Here is a 25,484-nt window from a genome sequence, read left to right as displayed (position 1 = left end):
TCTCTCAGACGGTCGTAAGTCTTTGGAACTCTCCTCCTCAAAAGGTGGTGGAAGTAGAGTCTTTGAATATTTTTAAGACAGAGGTAGACAGATTCTGATAAGCAAGGGGATGAAAGGTTATCCGGGTAGGCGGGACTATGAAGTTGAAGTTACGGTCTTATTGAATGGCGGAGCAGGCACAAGGGGCCAAGTGGCCTACTCCCACTCCTAATGCGTATGTTCATATGTATGTCTGTATACGGTTAAGTGTCCTTTGATTGTCCTTGAGGCATAGGTTTTTAAATTTGCAGCCGATTTGGATTAGCTGATTCTGTGGATATGGTCAGATGTATAAGATGTTGCGATTATTCCGAGATCTCAGTTTGCAGGTAGATTTCAAGTAAAGTTTGCTTCCGATTTGGGTAATACACTTGTTTCTAAAGAGAGAGAGAGAAAGAGAGAGAGAGAAAGAGAGAGAGATGAAGAGAGCCCAGCTTTTAGCCTGTTTCCTCTGCTGAAAGCTTTCTTTCAATCTCTCTACAGTGGCTGCAGGCTGGCCTTGAAATATTCCACCCATGGTATATATCCAAGAGGTTTTGAGTGGGTTTGTCTGTGGTAGTCATTGTTTCAATATCCAGTACTTTGCATTTTAATGTATCTTCCTTAGACACGGATGAGTTTCGATGGGTCTCTGAATGATAGGAAATGTCTCTCTCTTCATTCTCCCCAAAGGATGATCTGTTTGTTTTTCACCTTCAGCTTGGAAAATGGCCTTGCATTTTTAAGTAGCTTGTTCTGTCTCATTTCAAATTGCATTCCAGTCAGTTGAAACATCATATTTTCAAAAATAACAGGGTATAGCCTCGTGACAACAATGAAATGGACACAGAATACCGGTAAAAATGCTAGAGGATACTTGGTCTCCAAGGATCAGAAATGGGAGGTTGATGCTCCAAATGCCTTGGGCTTGATTTTTAGACTACTCAAGGACTGGAGCTCAGGTTGGCAGATGCTAAAAATAGCACCGCCAGCTTGAATGCTAGTTTCTCAAATCCAATCAGTCCTGGGCCATTTTTGCAGAGATGAGATGAGGATCAGCAGGGCTATTCACGTGCATGTGGTGGGTAGCCAATCTAAGTAGTTAGATTGCCTTCTAAAGACCAATTAAAGGAGGCTGAATGTGATTTTCCAGTTGGCCCCTTGGTCCACAGAGGTGTCAAGGGCTAATTTAACTGCTTGAAGGTGGCCTCCTGGTAGCATACCAAGAGGCCAGCCCTCTAGGTAGGCCTAGGGGCTCTCCTTATAGGCTCCTGCCCACCCCATCCCCCACAGTTTTAGAGTGGCTGTAAAATCCATTTTTCAATTTGAATTACAAAAAGTTGGAGGGCGCCTCCATTTTGAAGTGCCTTTTCCTTTACTTCCCTGCCATCACAGTCGGCCACTGCTTTCAAGCTTGAAGGCCTCTGTCTGGCCCAGCACCAGTTGCAAGAACCTATCCGCCGTCCCGGGGCAAATCACAATGAGTAACTGTTTCCTACACAGCTCAGGCTTCTGATCCATATTTCAGCTTGTCAGCGGGGTTCAGAAGCCAGCAAGGAAATTCATGTCCCTCATTGTTCACCACCTGAGATTAACTAACTGAACACCAAACTGGATTGAAACTGGGATCTCGCTTTTCTCTCTGAGTGCACAACACACCATATGGCTGCAAACACCTACTGAGTCATTCAGGGGAACCTGGGCACTTTTACAGGAAAGGTAACTTGACCACAGGGATATGTTGCTCTTAATCCAATGCAAATAGTTAATTTTACAAACAAAATTAATACTTGTTATTTTACTGTGTGGTACATAATCCACCCTGCAAAGCTAGCATTAACATTTTACATTAAAAACTCCTGTGATGCTCCAAGTTTGTAGAGTTAATACAGTAAAGGCAAATACTTCTTCTGTCCACTAGGCGGAACAAAATTGTCCCTGTTTAAAAGATGGTTTCTGATTTCACTACATCAAGTGCATGGGGGGAAAGATTTACTCTCAGTTATTAGAAATCAATATGGGAGACAATTTTTACTTTCTAAATAAAGAAAGCCTTATTTAAGAATGATCAGGAATAAAAACATCACTGAAAATATCCATGGGCTGGATTTCACAGCAGTTGTACAGGCGAAGGGAGGCCATGGAAAATGCCATGGGCGCTATGCTTGCTGCCTACCTAACTGTCCCGCCCCGTCCCGGCTGAAATTTTACAAAGGTGGGGGAAGCGTCAGGCTGCTCACCTGCCTGTGGACCAATTGGGCCCCTTAGGTGGCAATTAATGGCCACTTAAGGACCTCATCCCGCCACCGCAAGTGTTTAACCAGTGGTATGAGAGGTCTATGCCAAGCGTCCAGCCTGGAACTCTCACTGCGCAGGTTGGTGGCGGGAAAGGGTGAAGGGGAGGGTGTGTCTCCTTAACAGGCCCCATGGATCCAATAGAGGACTGCTCCCCTCCAACCCCACCCGGTTCCCCTCCCCTCCCTGTCTAGCCCAGTCCCGGTGATAACCCCTCCCCCAATTATCTTTCACTCTGGCTCCGGCTCCTCAGCATTGGGGGCTGCTTTAGTTCCAGTACTGGCCACTCATCCTGCTGGTGCTGTTGGGAGCAGAGAGCTGCTGGCCATTTGATTTGTTGGCAGTTCTCAGAGGTGCGACCTTCTGCCCAGGTGGGACCAAAAGTCCTGCCTTGAACCAGTTAATGCCCGCAAATGCCTGCAAAGCCAAACTGGGGGCGGGCTTGCCCCCAACTTTTTCGCCGGAGAGGGGGAGGGGGTAGTGGTGGGAGGGCAGGGACTCTGGAGTCCCGCTAAATCCAGACCTATGTGTAAAAAAGAATTCAATAGATTTTGGCAGTTCACTTAAGGCTAACTTTATTAGTTGTATTTTGATGGTAGGATTTGCTTTACATTTTTCACATTACCTGCCTCTCAAGCCAAGTAGCAAATGTAGTTGAGATGAGCAGCCAACCCACTTCTGCAGAGTAAAACAATTGCTACTGAGAATTAATTGTAAAGGATGATTTCAATCATAAACATCCATCCCATCGTTCTGCACTGCCACCAAATTTGTGCTACAATGTTCTACACCATTCTGCTACCTGTTTTAGGTCAGGCGTTTTCCTTCTGTGAAAATCTTCTACTCATTAAAACATTCAGCCAACTAACAGAATTACATAAAACTTTAGTGTTATTTCCTATGGCTTTACAGAAAATGCTAATATAAACATTAAAATATTTTCTTCATTATTCTAATCATAAAATCTATCTTTTCCCTGTGGACTCTACAATAATTAAAAATATTAAAAACAGAAATTCATAATCTGGAAAATGCTGTCATGAGGGCACAAAAAACAGCATGCAGATTTTATTTTGGGTGCTGTAATTTATACATTTCCATATTTGGCTGACTGCTCCACTGGAGGAATTGGGAATTTCACCAAGACTAAAAATGCTGCATGGACTGATGTGATTTCCCAGCCTACAAATTTTCTGAGCCTTAATGAAATTACTCCGCAGATACTTGTTAGTCTCTTAGTTCTCAGGGAATCTCCATATGCCACATATTTTTTTTAAAAATTGAATGCCGGTCCTACCTGCATAGACTGCACAACTGTGCACAGAGATTGAACAGCTTGAGCATGGGAAGAGATGGGTAGTTAATTTTCTATTCAAGCCACTGGAACATTCTCAGAGCAGCAAAAATGACAGTACTCAACATGGGTGCTGATAAATTAATTAATATATGCATTATAAAGAAAACCTAATTTTACTCAGGAGCAAAAAGTAAGTTGCTATCAAATTGAAAGAAGCAATGGGGTCTCATTCATTTTCTCCCATTTGATAGCAACCTCTTCAACTCAAACCACGGCAAGATTAAATTGAAGATAAAGGTTTTAATAGTTCAGGTGAAGTATGACTAATGATTGTAGCAAGCAGAAATTGTTTTAAAAATTGTCCTTGGAAGTGTGAGCACCACTGCAGAACAATTAACTTAATTAACCAGACACATGCATATTCATAAGGCTGTTAATGTCTCTTATATCCTAGCTGATAAATGGGTTGTAACGACTTTCTACTCAAGCATATCTGAAATTCTTCTAAAAACTATGTTGATACTAGCAGTTTAATTTTGGTTATTTTTCTCTTAATTATCAGTCAAATAGAACTAAGCAACATTTTGCCCACAAAATTAATTGGTAAGTAAGCAGTTATACAATGAGCTAAAAGTGTGCAGACTTAGTTCATAGCCGGAAATACATAAACTCTCATGCTGGATTTTTTCACATTGCTTTAGAAAGCCTTTAATTCGGTGTCAGCCTAAAACACAATGCATCTTTCCTCACATGTCTTTATGCCATTAGAACAACTGAGAAGTTGAAGCTTTGCTGATCTCAAAAAAAGATTCCATTCAAATTTGATCTAGTAAAATATTTACGAAACCAAATTAAAAATTTAAGCTTTATTATTTGTAACAGTTAACATTTTGAAGCTAGTATAACACAAAATCTAAATTAAACATCTGAACCAACATCTTGTGTTCAATGCTTCGTTATATACATTGAACAGAAATATCACTTCTGCATTCCAGTTAATAACAAGTCTATATGTACAGATATAATAAAAGTATCCATAATATTTGAGGTGGCCAATACAATCATATAACTACTTATGAGAAATTATACTTGCAGGTGCACATTTTGATGTTACAACACTTTCTTCAAGTGACAGGGATGGTTTTTCCAGTAATCAACTTACTTGTGTTGTTTATATCAAACAATATAATTAAGTATCTAGTGTGTGCATACCGTGTCACTCTATCTCCCCAAAGTGTCACATAAATGGTGTACGTTACACTTGCACTTGATGACCTCATGACGCCTCTCAGTCATCCAATATCAGAAGCTGAGCAGTGCTACAATAGGAGCCACGCCTACACAAGGGCTGTGATGGAGAGAACCATCATTCTTCTCAAGATGCGCTTCCGATGCCTGGACCGCTCAGGGGGCGCACTCCAGTACCCCCCAGATCATGTGTCGCTGATAGTGGTTGCATGCTGCGCTCTACACAATCTTGCGCTGGAAAGGGGGGAAGCAGTGGACGATGAAGATGTCGACGCATTGTCTGCGGCTGCACATGATGAGTCTAGCACTGATTCTGAGGATGAGCATGCACAGGGAAATGCTGAGTGGGTAGACACTGACCCGGGACTACATCAAGGAGGCAGGGATACCCAGGAATCTTTAATCCTACAAACTTTCAGCTAGCACAACACAAATGGATCAGCAGGACCAGCCTTGTCTGGCGCATCCATACTCGGCACCTAAGTGCAAAATCTGCCCGGTCATCAGCAGGAACTAAGGGCCTTGGACACAAATTTGAATGTCCAAACAAACACTCATGACATTTTTCTTAAACATACACATGCAGAACAAACGAGCCACCCTCAGCCATGGTCACACATCTGATTTTTAATTTTAACATCAGATGTTCTCCCAGTTGCAAAACAATACTGTAAGCAAGCAAAAATAAATTATAAGGGCCGAATCTCAGGCCAATACAAAAGCACCAGTGAGAAACCCGTGGTGTGCCTATTGTGCCTTACGTTTCTGTTTGTGGGTGATATGTCTTGGTGCTGCCCCATCGCTTGGAGTGGCATCTGAGACAGCCTGCTGTCCTGTTGGCCTCGATGACCTTGGCAGTCGTCCTCTGGCCCGTGGAGCCTGTGCTGGTCCCGCCTGGGAGGGAACTGCCAGTTTCACAGCTGGCATCTCCCCAGTCGTCACAGTCTCACTGGATGATACAGTCATTGGGAGAGGAGCGGAGGAGCTGCTGCCCTCATCCAGAGCGCCGTGAGAGGAGCCCGCAGGTATGACAGGCAGCTGCTGCGCCAACGCGAGGTTGCCTTGGACCTCCCTGCTCACCGTCGATGGATGGGCAACGAGCTGTGAAGCTTGAAGCCCACAACATCTTCCACACTGGCACTGACGAGCTATGACCAATGCTGCTGTGAGGGCTTGCAGGTCCAAGTGCAACCCCAGGAGGAACTGATTGTTCTCCTGGAGGCGCCTCTCCACTAGAGTAATCACTCTCTCCATGGAGGAAGCATGACGCTCTGCCATGAGGCTCATTGCATCAGTGATGCCCCACATGGACTCCATCATGGACACCAAACGAAGCATAGCCTCATGTATCACACCCAGATGCTCCTGCACACCGAGCCACATTTCCTGCAGCTGTTGCATCGCAAACTGAGCATGTGCCTGGTCCCCTGCAGTCCACCGACTGCTGGCGCCATTGGCACTGTCTCTGCCAGTGCCTCCAGCAATTGTGAAGTGCCCTCTCCACTGTGCCTCAGGGCACTAGCCGATGTTCCAATGCCAACTGAGGTGCTAGTATCTGTGCTGGTGCCTACCTCGCAGAAATGGTGTGACGCAGGTGACACTTGAGGGCCCTCAGGTGTGAAAAGGGGCATCTGCAGCTCCTCCTACCGGCCATGCTCTGATGATGTTGAAATGAACAACAAGGACAGTGGATCAGTTAGCGTGCACACAGTGACATACTTCATCCCTTTCCCCCTGGCTCATTATGCGCTCAACCTTCCAGAATCAATGGACACGAACATTGGTGGGGTGGTAAATAGTGAGGAGGATAGCCTTACATTACAGGAGGATATAGACAGGCTGGTCAGATGGGCTGATGAATGCCAAATGGAATTTAATGTGGATAAGTGTGAGGTGATGCACTTGGGCAGGACAAACAAGGCACGGGAATACACGATGAATGGTAGGGCCATTGGAAGTAACGAGGATCAAGGGGACCTTGGTGTGCATGTCGACTGGTCCCTTAAGTTAGCCGGACAGGTACATAAGGTGGTTAAGAAGGAATATGGCATACTTGCCTTTATTAGCCGAGGCATAGAATATAGGAGTAGGGAGGTAATGTTCCAACTGCAGAAAACGCTGCTCAGGCCACAGCTATAGTTCTGCGTGCAGTTCTGAAATGCGCTTTATGGGAGGGATGTGATTGCAGTGGAGAGAGTGCAGAGGACGTTTACCAGAATGTTGGCTGGCCTGGGGAGTTTCACTTATGAGAAGAGATTGCATAGACTGGGGTTATTTTCCCTGGAGCAGAGAAGATTGAGGGGGGACATGATTGAGGGGTATAAACTTATGAGGGGCACAGATAGGGTAGGCAGAAAGGAACTTTTCCCCTTGGTAGAGGGATCAGTAACCAGGTGGCATAGACTTAAGGTAAGGGGCATGAGGTTTACAGGGGATGTGATGAGCAACCTTTGCACACAGAGGGTGGTGGGAATCTGGAACGCACTGCCTGAAAGGGCAGTGGATGCAGAAACCCTCATAACATGCAATATGTATTTGGATGTGCACTTGTGATGCCATGGCATACAAGGCCAAGGGCATAGTGCTGGAAAATGGGATTAGAATACTTAGGTCCGTGTTTGACCCATGCATCCTCGAAGGGCTTTTTTCTGTGCTCCACACCTCTGTCTCTATCACTCTATGACCGAGCAATGTTTCAACAATAACAAATTTAACAATCATGTGTGTGACTTAATTGAATTAAAGGTAAACATGGGGCAAGTTTTAGAATGTAAGGTGTAAAGGGAACATTTGCATTTTTAAGTAAACCAGGCTAGCTTTAATTGAAAAGGGGGGTGGGGGTGGAATGTTTCAGCTAGCCAGGAGAAGTTAAGAAACAACGTGCTTATTTTTCCCAAAGATTACTGTAAAATTGGTGCTAAGATAGATTTTAAAATTAGAGAGGTAAAGTCCAAAGACACAGTGAAACAATGGGAATTTGCATTCAAAGGGGAACATATGTATAAAGGAGAGAAGGCTGTGTGTAATGGAAGGCATTCTGAGATCTAACACAGGTGTGAAAAGTCTCCAGCAGCTAAGCCTCAAGCTGCTGTCTACAAAGAACTGAAGCTGAGAAAAACTCATTTTGAATTCGACTGTTCAGGGTACTGTCTGTTACTTTGCCTGGGTCTTATAAAATCTGTGTGTTTTACTGTTGCCTTAACGAAAGTGTGACTGGGAGTTAAATTAACTAGGAGGATTTAGAAGATATCATAGTAGTAATTTATAGATCTATGTATGTGCTTCAAATCATTTATTCTAATAATAAAGGTTTAATTTAGTTTTGTCAGAAACGTATAAGACTCGGTGGTCTTATTACTACTGAATTCAAGGCACGCACCTCAAAATATATATAGGTTGCAAAACAGTTGTGGCAGTTGTTTCAAGTTTCCCTTTGGGGGTTCAGCAGCTCAGCGTTTACCATCGTCTGTGCCATAACAAAGTTCGGGGATATATTTGAGATTCCCTGATTGATTTGGAGTTGGTGAATCTTAAGGTTACGAATATGAGAAGCACTTTGAATTCAGGAGTTGGTGTGAGGTTTTTTAAAGCGCTGAGAGTGCAATATGGCTTTGGCAGTTGCTAAGGTATGAAGTTTTAACTTTGGCTGGTTTACAAAAGGTAACTAAAGTTAAGTTAATGGAATTGGTGAATAAGTTACAATTGGGATTACCTGCAGGGGTAAGGAAAGCGGAACACAGCTGAAGTGATAGCACAGCATTTAAAGTTGGAAGTGATACCTGACGCTAATGAGTCACAGCTGGAGGTAGTGAGACTTCAGTTAGAAATGAGGACGCTTGAATTTGAGCAAAGGAACTGAGAAAACTTGAATTGGAGGCAAATGAAAAGGAAAAAGAATTGGAAATGAAAAAAACGGGAACTAGAGGCAACAGAAAAAGAAGGGAAAAAGAGAGATTATTTCAAAAAGAAATGGAAATGTGAAAACTTAATCTTCAGAGGGAAAAGGTAGCAATGAAAGAGAGAATGAAGGAAAGAGACAGAGAGTACCGGTTTAAAAAGCTGGATTTTAAAAAGGAGACATCAGATGCTGAGGAAAGTTCTGATGATGAGAAAATGTTTAACCTAAGAGCCAGTGTGGAGATGTTTAAATTTGTAGAATCTCTTCCAAAGATGAGGAAAGAGATGTTGAAGCATTTTTAAAATTTTATTTGAGAAGCTAGCTAAACAGATGGAATGACCACAGGAAAACTGGGCATTGTTGTTACAATCCAGGTTGTGGGTAGAGCACATGAGGTTTATGCTTCACTGTCAGAAGAAATGTCAGTGAACTATGATGTGGTAAAAAAGGCTACTTTGAGTGCGTATGAGTTGGTTCCTGAGGCATACAGGCAGAAATCTAGGAATATGAGAAAACAAACTGAGAAAACTTATATTGAGTTTGAAAGAGTAAAACAAAGTAATGTTGACTGGTGGATATGGGCATTAAAGATAGAGATGACATATGCAGCTCTTAGAGAGGTAATTCTTTTGGCAGAATTTAAAGATTCAATTCCCTCAGTAGTGAGAACTCATGGGGAAGAACAGGGGGTTCAAACGCTAAGACAAGCAGCAGAGATAGCTGATGATTATGAGTTGGTTCATATCTTTTTTTTTTGTCACTCTTTTAAATCAGAAAGGGAAGGTGAAAGGAAGATGGGTTGTCAGAGAAGAGAAGGAATAGGTGAAAATTCGCAGTAAGTTTTTTCTCAGAATAAAAAGGAAGATGCTGAGGGTAGAAGTGACACTCGAAAATTGAGGTGTTTTCAATGTAATAAAGTTGGACACATGAAGCCAGTATGTTGGAAATTACAGGGAAATCTGTTGGAATTATAGGGGTGCAGGAAAGTTCTGGAAATAAAAGTATTGTGGGTTCTGAGGGTCAGGCACAGGAAAAACCAGTGGTTTGTGTACAGGTAAAATAGGAAGAATCAGTGATAGGTAAAGAAATGGGAATGTGTTCACAATTTACCCAAGAGAATTCTGAGGAGCAGGTTGCAGAAATGTTTAAAGATTTTGTATGTGAAGGGAAAGCCTTTCCATGTGTACAGGATGGAGTAGGTAAAGATGGTAAAATTTTAAGAGACATATCCTTAATGTTGTGGGATAGTGATATTTGTTGTTTAGAGGGGGTATTGCGGGAACAGGTGATAATAAGTGGGATTCATGGAGATACTAAACCTATTCCGTTGTGGAAGATAAATTTAAAGAGTAATTGGAAAACAGGTGAGATGATTGTTGGAGTAGTGGAAAAATTACCCATTGCAGCGGTTCAATTTATTTTGGGTAATGATACAGTTGGATCCCAGATGTGGGTGATGCCTATGGTAGTTGAGCAGCCTGTAGATGTGTTTTCAACAGAAGTGTTGCAGGGAGAGCATCCTGGATTGTCTCCAGATTGTGCGATAACAAGATCACAGGCTCATAGGTTGAAACAAGAAGAACAGGAAGTTCAAAGGCAGAGAGAGGGTGTGGAAGTCCAATTAGCTGGCACTGTGTTTGATGACGTTGTTTAGGAAGAAAGACTGGAAGACAATGTAGCTGAGGCCTTTAACTCAAGACATTTAGTGGAGTTACAGAAAAAAGGATTCACAAATAAAACAGTTATATCAGACAGCTTACTCAGAAACAGAGGCAAAATGTATTCCAGAATGTTGTTACCTTAAGGGTAATGTTTTAATGAGAAAATGGCGGCCTTAACATGCTTCAGCGAATAAAAGCTGGAGTGAGGTGCATCAGATTATAATGTCATTTGGATATAGGAATGCAATTCTGAAAATTGCTCATGAAATTCCAAGGGGTGGCCACTTAGGAATTAGAAAGACACAGGCGAAAATACAAAAACATTTTTATTGGCCTGGATTGCATAAGGATGTAGTCAAATTCTGCAGAACATGTCACATATGTCAGGTAATCGGGAAATCGCAACCAGTGATTAAGCTGGCACCTTTAACTCCAATTCCAGCATTTGAAGAGCCTTTCACTAGGGTGATGATAGGACCCCTCCCTAAGACTAAAAGTGAAAATCAGTACTTACTGACAATAATGGATGTGTCTGCTAGGTTTCCTGAAGCAATATCTTTGAGAAATATTACAACAAAGAAAATTGTGGAAGAGTTGACTAAATTTTTTTACAAGATATGGTTTACCAAAAGAAATACAATCAAATCAGGGTTCAAATTTCATGTCAAGGCTGCTTAAGGAAGTAATGAACAGTTTGGGGATAAAACAGTTTAAGTTAACAGCTTACCATGCTGAGTCACAAGGGGCTTTGGAAAGATAGCATCAAACTCTAAAAACTATGATGAGGGCGTATAGTCAGGATTATCCACAGGACTGGGATGGGGGAATTCTATTCCTGTCATTTGCTATTAGGGATGATCCTAATGCATCGATTGGTTTTAGTCCTTTTGAACTAGTTTATGGTCATGAGGTAAGAGGCCAATGAAAATAATTCATGAGAAATTGCTGGGTCAAAATTCAGAAACTATTTTCCTGGATTGTGTATCAAACTTCAGAGGGAGATTGGACAGAGCATGAGTTGGCTAGGGAACATTTAAAGATATCATAGCAAGTGATGAAAGTGAAGGCAGGCAGGAAAGCTACAGCTCATAGTTTTGTTGCTGAGGAGAAAGTGTTACCAGTACTGGGTGACTCATTAAAGGCAAGTGGGCCTTACAGGATTGAAACGAAGCTGAACGAAGTAAATTATTTAATAAATACTCCAGAAAGAAGAGAGATGCAGAGGGTGTGTCATGTAAATATGCTTAAAAAAATACTTTGACAGGGAAGAGAACCAAAAGGAGGTGTTAGTCATGGTAGATAATGAGAAAGAAATAGAAATGCAGGATTCTAAAATTGATTTTCCTCTAATCAAATTGGATAATGAATGGGTACTTTAAAATTTAAACGTAATATTGTGTTAACTTCCAGACAAGTGTCAAAGTGGTTTGGAGAAGCTACTGCAGTCATACAAATCTATTTGTGGAAATAAGTTAGGGAGGACAAATTTAGTTATACATAATGTGTGTGTAGAAGATTCATCTTTGCTAAGGCAACATCCTTATAGATTAAATCCGGCAAAGTTATCACAAGTACAGAAAGAAACTGAATTCACGCTTCAAAATTGTATCATTGAGTCTAGTTGCAGTAACTGGAGTTCGTCCATTGTGCTGGTACCGAAACCAGGTGGAACACAAAGACTGTGGGTGGAATTTTCCCAAATTTGCACTAAGTGTGGTAGCGGGAAGGCAAAATGGTGTCCTACCCACCGATGGCGGGTTTTCACAATGTATCGTTCCAAACCCTCCTCGTTATTTGTGCACTTTGGGGAAACACGCCGTTTTCATGGCGGGCGGGTTCTCATTCGCCCTCCCAGGCAGCTGCCAGCACGCCGCTCATGACCACCAGCTCACCACCGCTGCCTGGGAGATGTGGCCAGCAAAGGGAAAAAGACTGCAGCCCCCTGGTTTAATGACGGGTCCCTCCAGCGACTGCTGGATGCCGTGGAGGCCCGCCGGGATGTCCTCTACCCCCGCTCTTGCCACAAGATGGGCAGCAATGTGGCCAATCCAGCTTGGGAGACGGTGGCAGTGGTGGTCAGCGCCAATGCCCTTCAGAAGAGGACAGCCACCCAGTGCCACAAAAGGATGAATGATCTCCTGCGTTCTGCCAGGATAAGTTACTCTTTTCATCACTCTCAACTCACACACTCACAAACCCATCACACATCCACAGGGCCCTCACTCACTGCCAGTTCAAGGGACATCACCATTCACTCTCTCACACACAATTCATTGTCCTCATCCCATCCATGGGACCACTCACCACCCACACATGCCAGACAAATTTATCATCTGGCCCGGCAGATGTCCTGCTTACACTTTCTCAATCTCTATCCATGCAGGACAAGCTGGCACACAAGAGAGAGAGGCCGCAGACTGGTGGAGGAATGCCCAAAATCAAGGTCCTCACGGACTTTGAAAACAGAGCTATCCAACTGGCTGATCAGGATCTGGACCTGTCCTGTGCTGACGGTGAGGTCAGCGCTGCTCTACCAAGTGAGGGTGCAGCAGTGCAACATCCATCAAACAGCCATGCCGTGAGTAATGTGTCCTCTTTCACAGGCCACTGCCATGCACTAATTATCTCTCCTTGCTTTCGCAGGCAAATCTGCCAAACAGCCAAAAGAGCCCATGACCCAGGGCCTCCAATCAAGTCACAAAGAAACCTCCGAAGGGGAAGCTGAAGGCACCCTCCTCGAAGTTCTGACACAGCGCTCACCCACACCCTCCAGCAGCACAAAGGCACACACCTCGGTGGGACCTAGCTTTAGAATAGACACGGGATCACAATCTGGTGAGCACATCACACTGTCTGATCCAGACAGATGGCAGGAACTTCCCTGGACCCCGGCATTCGGAGGGCTGCTGGAGGCCAGGAATTTGCTGAGTCTGAGTCAGATGATGAGCCTCTGGACTCGTACATGTCACAGTTTCTGGAGCTGCAAAGGCAAGCTTGGGGACACCAGGAAGGGAAGTCCGCTGCACTCGTCAGATGGCAAGGCACGATGGAGGTGAGGTGATAGCACCGGCATGCCAATGCACTAAGGTCAACACTGTTAGGATGGTAGCCGCCATGGAGACCTTGTCCAGGACATTGCTCCTGCATTGCTATGTGGGCTCAACTCCATCGCTGACACCATAGTTGGCCTATAACTACATGAGAGGGGTGCAGGGCAGCTCTGTCTCACTCCAGCTACACCTTCCCCTCAAGGAGTCAGCCAGGGGCCCGCGGGCACCCATAGGGAGGAGGATCAGCAGGTGCACACTCCGGGCCCATCCACCCAGGAGACTCCAGGAGTGACTGGCCTATCCGAGTCCCCTCTTCCTATGACCTCAGCAGCCCCAGCTTCACAGACTGAGGAGGGTGCCACTGTCACACAGTAGCACCCCAAAAGAAGTCCGAGGCCCCCCAAGTCTTGGACCTCCAAAGGACGCCCGCCAAAGTCATCACAGACAGGGTGTAACAGTCAGCAGGCTGCCTTCACCTCCGCTGTGGATGTCCGGAGAGCACCAAGACGTAGAGGCAGAGTTAGGAAAGTTAAGGATAATTAGTTGCACAGCCTGTGCATGGATGTTAATCACTTGTATATACTGTTCACTATTGTCAATAAACTCTCAAGAATGTCTCCCTGCCTACGGTCCCTTGTTCTGATGAGCAGTGTTCTTGTCACTCACAAGATCCCTGCACAAGATAAAGGCAGGTGTCTCAGTCCAGGACCTCTCCCTGTGCTCTGTGCAGCCTTCACACCAAAGTCCGGCCTCACACTCCCTGGAAACATTATTAATGGCTGCACCCAATGGTGCTGGTCATTGCTGCCAGAATGTAGTGGGAAGGCGCCACAGAGTTCTCTCATTCTCTCTATGCGCTCTCAGCATATTTAAAGAGGGGCTGCCCCCATCTCTTCAGTGTCTGTGACCACTGATACTGTGCTCCAGCTCCTGAAGGGCTCAGGTGCTGAAAGCGGACAAAGCATCAGACGCTTCTAAAGTTTCTAGGCTGTGTCCCCATGACATGAACATGATTACAGAGTGCAAACAAGCTGCCGTCAACCAGACAGGAGTCAGACATTCTCAGAGACTATGAGAAGATTTATGGAGTGTCCCCACCACATGTCATTATCATCATCCCCTTGCAATCGAGCGACTATTAGGGCCTCCATGAGAGGAGCATTCTCACAGAGGGTATTCACGCTGCCATAAGTCAGACTGGAGTCAAATGTTCACAAATACGTGGTGAGGATCTATGGGGTCACCTCACTGCATGTCATCATCAAACTCCACAAATCTAACAATGTGTTTATTTTTCCCAAGGATTATTGGTAGAACTGATACTATGATAGATTTCATTATTAGAGAGATAAAGTCCAAAGACATCGTAAAACAATGGGAATTTGCATTCAAAGGGGAAAATATGTATAAAGGAGAGAAGGCTGTGTGTAATGGAAGGCATTCTAAGATCCAACACAAGTGTGAAAATCCTCCAGCGTCTAAGCCTCACGCTGCTGTCTACAAAGAACTGAAGCTGAGAAAAACTCATTTTGAATTTGACTGTTCAGGGTACTGTCTGTTACTTTGCTTGGGTCTTTTAAAATCTATGTGTCATACTGTTGCCTTAATGAAAGTGTGACTGGGAGTTAAATTAACTAGGGGATTTAGAAGTTATCATAGTAGTAATTTGTAGATCTATGTATGTGCTTCAGATCATTTCTTCTATTGATAAAGGTTTAATTTAGCTTTGTAAGAAACATATAAGACTCAGTGGTCTTATTACTACTCAATTCAAGGCACGCACCTCAAAATATATACAAATTGCAAAACAGCTGTGGCAGTTGTTTCAAGTTTCCCTTTGGGGCTTGAGCAGCTCAGCTGTGCCATAAAAATCGTTAATGAGGTGGGGTGCAACAGAAAGGGGATTATACGGCACGATAACCCACCACTGCGATTAGCAGGTAAAACATCTTTTTTCACGCCCGCTACCACACTTAGTGCAAATCTGGGACAATTCCATCCATTTTAATATTGGAAAGAGAGGATTTCCTTGAGGGCACCAGAGGTTACAATTGAGAAGCAAAAACGGTAAGATCATGCGACATGGGGTATTTTATATGCCTCCAAATAGTGAGAGAGATATAGAGGAACAAATCTGCAGGGAAATCACAGGGACATACAAGAACTATTGAGTGGTAATACTGCAGTCCTCAATTACCTAAACATTGCTTGGGACAATGTTAGACTAAAGGATAAGGAGGGGGAGTAATTTCTAAGCTGCGTTCAGGGGAACTTCCTTGATTAGTACGATCTCGGCCCAACTAGAAAGGAGACATTTCTGGATCTGGTGGAGGGAAATGAGGTGGACCAAGGGCAGGATTTTATGGGGGTGGGGGTTTGGGAGGTGCTATTACTGCTCCCCTGGAAAGCCTGCCCCACAGCGATAACATGTTGAGGGCAGGCTGAACAAGTTCAGGATCAGACTTCCATCTCTTAGTGAACAGGAACTCCCACCCTTGATTGGCCAGCGGCTCTAGCAGTCCTAGCAGCACCAGATTTCTGTAGAGGGTACTGCCGTAACTACAAAGATGCGCATGGAGAAGAGTGATGCCCACCGGAGAGAGGCAAGTCCTGGGATTTTAAGATGGAGAGGGATCTCAGAGCCTAGGAAGGGGGCGAAGGATGGTGGGGTTTGGGTTCTCGACGTCAGATGGAGAGCAACAAAGGAGGTGGTGACATTTCTGGGAAGGGGTTATTCCCGGTGCACACAGGGCATGCCCCCCCCACCAATTAATGTGCCCCTCTTCTTTCCTGCCTCTCAAAGAACCCTTTCAAATACAGCCTTCGCACTCTGGCCTGTCTGCCACTGCCCAGCGCTTAATGGCAGTGGAGGCAGATTGAGGCCTCAATTAATTGGGCAGTTAAGGGCCTCAATAGGTCTAAGAGCGGGCGGCCTAGTGGGCAACTTACCCACCCTCATGTTATGGGAAACAGGTCGGGGTGGGAACCCAATATATTGCACATACCCCCTGCCGAAAACATGCCAGGCTAGGGGCTGTAAAATCCAGCCCCAACTGTCTATGGGGGGACATCTGGGTAAGAGTGATCATCGTATCGTGTGGTTTAGATAAGTAATGGAGAAGAGCAAGGAAGTATCCAATATAACATTTCTAAATTGGAAGAGGGCTAATGTGATGAGAAGGGATGCCCACGCGATGCATCACAACTGCAGGCAGAGATGTGCAGAGGCTGCCTTCACCTCATCCAAGGTGACAAGGGGAACGCTGCGTAGAAGTGGCTGAGAGCATAGGCCGAGCACTGAGTGGGGCACTGGGGTTTGTCCCACCTGTAAATGTGCACTTCTCTTTTTTAATACTATGTTAATATTGACATATGACATCAGAGGTGTGAGCTTCCAATCTTTAATGACAAGATAGGAAAAAACGGAAAAGGTGGTGAAAAGAAGCAAGGGTCCATGGTGTTGTAAAACCACTGGTCAGATGTACATCATTCATTGGCAGTAAGAGTGGATCTATTCCAGGCTGTGTCTTCAGTGCAAATGTTCTCACAGGCAACTCAAAGTGAGTTCCAGCCCACGCTGTCCCCCTGGTTATGAGGGCTGTGCTAGAAAGTGACTGGATCATATAATTCTTGACATTGATGGCACCTTGCCAAGGCTTTTGAGTTCTATGTGAGCCTCAGCCACCTCCCTATATAGCCAGGGCACCACTGTGCTCTGCATCTCTCTTATACCTCTTGTCTTCCATGTCCCTTTCCTCCTCTTCCTCTGATGAGCTAGGTCCTCCACGGCCTGACCCTCTTCAAGGTCCACACCTCGCTGTATAGCCATGTTATATATGGATTACACAGCAGAATGTTCATGACTCTTGCAGGAGTATACTGCAGGGCACCATCCAACTGGTCCAGGCACTGCAAAGGTGCTCAAAGGAGGTCCTTATGAGCAGATGGCTGCAGTTCTAGCACCTCTGTGGCTCCATCTCAGGGATTCATAAAGGGGAGAGTGGCTATCTTTCCAAAAGATAACCCTTGTCCCCTAGAATTCATCCATATAGTTTGAGGGGGATGGAATGAATAGCTATAATACCTGGACTGCCTGAGGATGAAGGAGTCGTACCAGGATAGTGAGCGCACACATAGAGGAAGCTCTAGTTGTGGTCATAGAGCAGTTGAATGTTGAGGGAGCAGAAGCCCATCCTGCTGATGAATCTCATTGTCCGGTCACTGGGTTCCTTTATAGTCACATGGGTGCAATCAATTGTACGCTGCACCTGGAGGAATCCAGCAATGGAGGTGAAACTCATTGTCCTTTGTGCCTGCGAGGCCACATCTGAGTAGAATTGAATGTATCGTCCAGCTCTCAAAAAAAAAGGCATCAGTAACTTGTGAGATGCAATGGTGTGTAGCCATATTTGAGAGACCACCAAGATCCACAACTGATCCTTGGAAGGATCCTTGGAAGTGATAAGGAAGTTTAAGGCCACAGTGGCTTTTATGGCTAATGACAGGATATGGCGAGCAGTGTTGTGAGGTATGAAATCTTTCACCATGATGGCACAAATCTCTATGCCTATTTGCCAGGAGGGTCACAGTCTCCTGCGGTACTGGTTCTAACATCTACAGGTAGCTCCGTCTTTGGAAGTAGATCATATGCTGAGAGTATAGCCTCCATTGCTTTCCTTCCCCCATCCCTGCTTATGCCTTGGGCTCTGCCTCTCCTGCAGAGGTTGTTGCTCCTCATCGCCACTAGACTCGAAATCCAAGTTTCCTTTACCAGCTACTGTCTTCCTTGCATTCAACTAGACTTTCATTAATGTCTGGAAGCCTTACTCCCCCTCCCCCATGCCCCTCTGCTGCCAGGAGGATCATGACACTCTGCGCTTTTCGACCATTTTCCCACAACCTGTGTACACCCGAAGGCACCTTTGTGCCAATGGCCAAGTGTCCCACTTACTCATGCTCCCTTTTATGGCCCACCTAATTTCAGGGGGCAGCCATGTGTTGCCACTTCCCATGCAACTGGTCTGACCCTGACCCAACATGCAACCCATGCACCCCCACCAAGGTCCCAAAGTGGCCCTCTATGAGCTCTCGGTGAGCTCATTAACTAGCTTAAAATTGATCTTATTGCTACGTTGGGCAGGTTTCTGGGACCAGCCTTCCGCCAGCCTGACGAAACTCGCCAGTAGCAGGGATGGCAACAGTGAACTGACACGTCAGCCAGCGATGCTATACTCAGTGCCTGCCTGCCTTTGTTCCTGCACCCAATGGGACCTAAAAATCCTGTCACTAATTTCTCCAACCAACTTTCTGATGACTTCCCAATCCAATCACTGCCATAAATATGAAGCAAGTGAACTTATGGTTGACAAGTACACCTTTCTTGAAATGGAGATTTTTGATATATTAGAGATCAAGTCAGCATTTTTTTAAAGAGATGAATGTAATAAATTCAATTCTTATACTTCAATGACTTTGACATCAAACCTAATGAAGAAATTAATTTACAGTCCCAACCACTTACACCATCTTCACACATTTTGGACAGCTGTCTATACTGGGCAAATGGCATTAACCATTTGTCATTACGACAGGCATTAAATTACAAGGTCATGCTTAAAATGTAATAAGCATACTGACTATTTTGACAGTTCAAGCAGCTTTAATCAGCTGTTCTCACCTCTTTAATATGCAATTACCTCAGTGATATGTCTATATTGTCCTTTCATGATTTCTGCAACCTGGAATAGGCAGCCCCACTACTTCCAGTTAAGTTCTTATCGATAGCACAAAGTCTCTCCATATTAAGAGTGATGAATCTATCAGCTGTGATTTAATCGGGCGTGTGAGCTGCCATTAAGAATCAGTTTGGGTCAGGAGAGCTGACATCAGGGGCCTGATTTTCTCAATGAAGGTGCCACCTTTGTTCCCGCCAGGCTGCAGCTAACTGGTCAGCTTCAGAGCCACCAGCACCTATGAAAATCTTGGGAAGTCAGAAGGCAAGCTCTTAACGAGCTCCCCAATGACTTCAACATGGCCAATTAACAAGGTGGGCAACTTCACTTTCCTGCCACTTTCCCCCCCCATCCTCAGGAAAGGAGGCAGCAGACTGGCACGCAGGCGAGCGGCACAATTCCTTTTGCTGTCCCACCTCCATTCTGTCGAGATTCAGTTGCAAATTTTCAAAATCATTGTCAGTTATGTCCACTTAAAGTTTTTTTTCTCCCCCCAAGATCGTATTAATTACCATTCTATCAGCTTTTCTGGTTAATGTCAAATTAGATACTTAGGAGTGAAAACTGAATTATTTCAGGTGATTCAGGATTAACTGGTTTTCGGCTACTGCCACTATCAAATTTATATTTACGTTAATTTAGCCACCATTTTGAATCAAGGTATTTAAACACAAAATAATTAAGTAGAAAGATTTACTGAAAGAGAAAATTATATTTCATAAACCTTTTTTTGTTCTATGTTATCTAGCCTGTGTAGATGACACTAAAAACTCCAGACCCAGCTAATAATAATTTGCCAAAATTACTTTAGAACTATCCATTTTGTGCCATAGACATTTTTGTTGTAGAAGGGCCATATGTCCTCAGAACACTTCCTATAATTGAGTACTTTTTATGGATGTGGTACTTCCACAGGCTGTGGGGAGGTAGGAGAGCGGGGAGGGTGGAAGGATATTTTACTGAAAATATCCCTACTTAAGCGACTTAAGCGTATTGAATTCCATTATGATTACAATATTTTGTCACTATGTAATTTAATTAAGAGGCTAGTCTAATAGATCTGAGAAAAGCAGTTTATTCTTAGAAAACCAATATATGCTTTGGAGCAAAATCATATTGTAATGTTTAATGAGTTCATATTTACAGATCAGGTCTGTACTTCAAGATTTAATGTGTAGTACCTTCCAATCCTATATTAAACTTAGATAATTAGCTTAAACTGGAGTTTTTAAATAAAACCTATACACAGTAATGATCTGCCTATTGCATTGAACATTTGATGCACATCTAAAACCAACATTTTCTGTCATTTATAATGTCCATTGGACAGATATTTAAAGATCACCCAGATGGTGGTGGGTGTCTGGGATTTGCTGCCTGATTCGGTGTGGAGGCAGAAACCCTCAACTCATTTAAAAGGTGCCTGGATCTTCACCTGAAGTGCTTAACTGCAAGGCTACAGACCAGGTGCTGGAAGGTGGGATTAGAATGGGCGGCTAGTTTTTCTTTTTTGGCCAGCGCAGACATGATGGGCTGAATGTCCTCTTTCTGTGCCATAACTTTTCTATGGTTCTATAATGCAAGATAATATAAAACAAAAAAGGTTCATGAGACATACCTTTCTCTTTCAGTAAAAAGAAAAATTTCTACTTAATTATTTTAGATTTAAATACCTGTGTGTGTATATGCATATACATAGGCCCACACATACATATATAAATATAACATATATTCAGACACATACACATATGGTACACATACATACATATCTAAAATATACACATAAAAAATGCTAATTGTTTAACTTAAATTATGAAGGGGTGATAAACAGAATAAGAACAGATGCAGATCCAAATGAGTCAGCATTTTCTAAGCCCACCTGCTGGTATTATGCCAAGAGGAAGTGGTGCTCTGACAGGCGTGAAGTTGGAATCGATGTCCCTCCCAGCATCAGTCTGGGCTCGGAGAAGTAAACCATGGGCCACTTCACTTGCAGTCCCATCACCACCCACACACACTACTCTGTAGAGCAACAAACAGAGCATTATAAGAAATTACAGTAGAGGAAACAGTGTATGTAATTTGAATAAGTAAGACTATAACCACGCCTTTACTGGGGGAGTGATAGTAAACATGGCCTATTTAATACAACCTTAAATTAGACCGTATCACCTCTCTTTCTGATACTTGCAGAGATTTGTTTTAATGATGTAATAATATAAATTTCTCATTAAACATTTAGCTAGAGTTATCACTACACTTGAATATAATGCAATACTCCATATGTTTATGTTAAAAATTGTTTGCACATTACCATACTTCTGTTTATGTTGTAAGATCTCTAGTTTTAAATGAGCAATAAAATGTGTTCATTAGATTTTCTAATATTATTGTTTTTTGCCCAACTAATTCGTACCACTTTAGCATAAAGATGTTGAAAACTAGGAACCGGAGCTTAAAACATCCAGTACACAATAGAAACTCTGAAAATATGGCGGAAACAATTAAAGCTCCTTTATTACTGATCAGTGGCCGGTCTCAACTTCCTCAGGATGGGCCCACCACTACATGTGATTCCAATTTCAGTACTTTCTGACTAGTGATCTTATGAAGAACACAGCTGTAGAGTAAAGTATTAACATCAGGAGCACCTGACACTGAAGTAACTACTGATGTAACTATATGATGCAATTTTACATCACCAAGAGACAGATCTGGTGGGAAGCAGAAGAGTAGAGTACTGAGATGTACATAGATCTATAAATAAACAAGAATGGTTTGTATGAATAACAGTCTATGCTAACATTCTTAGGGTAACAGGTAAACCGTAAAGAATCCCCATCGAGATCGCTAACTCAAAATGAAACCTGGTGGCAGCGGGGTTGGCAGCGTACAGAGAGTAAAGACACTGAAAAGCTCCAAGAGAAGACTGCAGACCTGAAAGACCTACAAACACTTGGAAAAAGACAAGGAGAAAAAATGATTGAAGACTCAACTGAGAATGGAGCATCATTAGCACTGCAGGGAGGTGTCAGCTGTGGCTCAGTTCATAGCACCCTCGCCTTTGAATCAGAGGGTTGTGGGTTCATGTCCCACTCCCGGAAACCAAGAACTGTGATTGTACTCGAAAGAGTTGCAATCTGTGACTGTTGATAACGCGAAAGAATTAGCACTGCAGGTGCAAGCAGACAGACAGACATGGGGTCCAGCCAGCAGTGATCACAGATTACAATCTACAAGCCAAACTACTGAAGCAGCAACAGATCTAGAGCTCAGGGTAAACATGGAGTCTACACTGCCACTCCTGGAACCATTTTGAAGTGCTGAAGGCTCACAAGAGGCTCAACAGTGGGACAATTGTAGGAATAGATTCTCCAGGTGCAGAACAGCTTCAGGTTTGCATAAGAAGTAACAGAAGGATCAGGTCAGTACTTTATGTGGTAGGGGCCAAAGCAGATGATGTTATTGCAAGACAGGGCATCAATGAGGCTTTGAGCTCATATGATGAAATCCTCCAGGCATTCGATTCGTACTTCAGTGTTTGAAAAATTTGATCACTGAGCGAGCAAAATTTAATAAGAAGCAAAAGCCAGGTGAATCCATGGATTCATTTATAAATGACCTGCACAGACTCAAAGAGAATTGTGACTGTGGAATATTCAGAGACGAATTAATACACAAGACATATAGTGCTTGGGGTCTTAAATGAAACCCTATTGGATCTTTTGAAAATGAGAGAAGATTTAACTCACACAAAGGCAGGACAAATAGTGTGACAGACTGAGTTTAGGAAGCAAATCAGAGCGGTTGTCCATGGGTAAAGTGATGTCCCTTGGAAAAAATGCATGAAGCCGTTCAATATGTTGGACAGAAAAAGAGAAAGCGCAGTGAAGCAAAAGCCCACAAAAATTGGAAAAAAAGTGTACCAACCACCATCTTGAGATGCTCTTGGTGTGGCAGGAAAACCCTCCAAAAAGCAGGAACAATGCCCATGAGGGGGAGCTGAGTGCCACAACTATAGGAAGTTAGGACATTTTAAAATTGTCTGCAGATCCAAAGTTCCTATAGCTCATAGGAAGAAAGAGATAACAGCGAAACCAAGAAGTGGAAAAGCCACACAAAAGACAAATAACCTTCTTAGGACAAGTTAATGAAAAGAAACTAATTGGGTGTATTAAATTAGACGTTGATGATCACCCCACAGAATCCAAGCTAGATACTGACATGGGTGTTTCGGTATTATCTAATAAAATAAAATAGCTTAAAAATATCACATTACAGCCTTCCTCCATCCAGTTGCAAGGTCTGGGAGGGACTACACTAAAAGTAATAGGCCAACACTTGGCAAGATTAAGATACAAGGATAAAGAAATTGTGGAACCCTTGTATGTGATAAAGAACAAGGAGTAATCAGTACTGAGCAGTTTGCAGCTGATGAATTTACCATTTACAAGGTTGATGAAATTGCTGACAAGCAGTCCGGTGAGGTATTTAGAAATTAATTTCCATCCCTATTTTCAGGCTTAGGAAAGCTGAAAACAGAATATCACATAACCCTAAGGGCAGATGCCAAGCCTATATGTCTCTTCACAATGTGGATGGTCCCTCACCCGCTCTTAGGGCAGAATTGTCCCAGATTTGCACGAAGTGTAGTAGCGGGCAGGGTAAAGAACATTTTACCCACTGGCAGCAATGGCCGGTTTGTGCGCCGTATTGTCTCAATCCCGCCTCATTAATTACGCATTCCCAGGAAACACTGTTTAGCTGGTGGGTGGCCTCTGAGTCGCCCACCACACATTACCTTGCCGCTTCCTCATGCAGGGTGCTATATTTAAACTGCAGCCACACACACACCTCTCAGTGCTTCCAACCCACAATTGCTGCACAGAAGATATGGCCCCGAAAGGCAAGAACACTACAGCCCCGATTCAGTGACACATCCCCAGGATGCCTTCTGGATACCGTCGGAGCCTGCCGCGATGTCCTCTAGCCCGCTATGGCCACAGGAGGCCCATCAATGTCACCACTCTGGCTTGGGAAGCGGTGGAAGTAGTGGTCAGTGCCAATGCTGCGCAGAAGATGTTCACCATCCAGTGCAGAAAGAGAATGAATGATCTCATCCGTGCCGCCAGGGTAAGGCAACCATCTCATCACTCTAAACTCACAAATTCACAATCCCATCACACATTCACTGGCATCTCACTCACTGTCAGCTCAAGGGATATCACCATTCACTCTCTCACACACACCCTCACATCTCCATCTGGCTTCATCTCCTTTGAAGACTGCCTCCTCAGTCCTCACCCTCTTGAGGTCACTTGCACAGATCAACATGTGTCCCCACACACCCCTTGGGATAACCCCCTTCTCAAGTAATGCCCTAGCCCTGCAGCCTCTTCCCTTGCCTGAGGCCATTTATCCCCCTTCCCCCAGCAAGCCATAGCCCTGTAGCCATTGAAAAACTACCCCCGCCTTACAGGTGGTCCCGTTAAGTAGATACCTGCCTATGAGCCACCCTAAAGGTGATGCGGTGTTGCCTGCAAAACCTGGCGCTGATGACTGCAAATGCTGCCCGAAGCAAGGTAGGCAAACAAGCCCCAAAGTCCCGAGTGAAGTGCAGCTCGTCAGCGACAAATAACTTATGTTCAGTTGTGAAATACATCAGCTTGTAATCACACTCACATGCACGGATGATCCAGCGTGCTGGGATGATTCTGGCGAGCTGGGCTTATAATGATATGCAGACCCTGAAAGGCATGGAAGTAATACACCATATGTGCAACATTCTCATACTCAGTTCATCAAGGGAAGAACATGACCGTCGAGTGAGAGCAGTCCTTACAAGAAGCAGGTTTTGTGAATTTGCAAAGTTTATGATAAAATTCTTAGGCCACATAGTGCAAACCTCGGGAATTATGGCCAACCCACAGAAAACCAAGGTCATGAGAGAGTTCCCACAGCCTAAAAACATCATAGAATGACCAAGATTCCTTGGGATGGTCAACCAAGTAGGCAATTTCCTACCAAACTTGGTGGAAATCAATGAGCCAGCTGTTGAGAAAAGATCAAAAATGGTTCTGGAACATGGACCAGCAAAATACTTTTGACAAGATCAAAAATCTCCTAATTTAACCAAACATTCTAGTGCATTATGATCCAGAGCTACCAAAAATTTTAGCAGCGGGCACATCATCTACAGGCTTGGGCACAGTGCTGTTTCAAGTTCAAAAAGATGGACAAAGATGACCAGTTTATTATGCCTCAAGATTTCTTGCAGATACAGGG

General features: G+C 43.9%; 1 protein-coding gene across 1 annotated transcript in view; it reads right to left on the bottom strand.

The window, feature by feature from the left end:
* cerkl (CERK like autophagy regulator) overlaps nt 1-25,484 on the bottom strand; it is a 316,590-nt gene that overhangs the window by 50,555 nt on the left and 240,551 nt on the right. Inside the window, exon 5 of the mRNA XM_078551938.1 lies at nt 21,079-21,221. Within this exon, the coding sequence (XP_078408064.1) occupies nt 21,079-21,221 (143 nt within the window). The remainder of the gene's footprint in view (nt 1-21,078; nt 21,222-25,484) is intronic.

The sequence above is a fragment of the Cetorhinus maximus genome, chromosome 11 (assembly GCF_964194155.1).
Source record: "Cetorhinus maximus chromosome 11, sCetMax3.hap1.1, whole genome shotgun sequence".
Classification (NCBI taxonomy): Eukaryota; Metazoa; Chordata; class Chondrichthyes; order Lamniformes; family Cetorhinidae; genus Cetorhinus; species Cetorhinus maximus.
The sequence above is the reverse complement of the archived record's forward strand: the minus strand, read 5'-3'. Positions and strand labels throughout refer to the sequence as shown.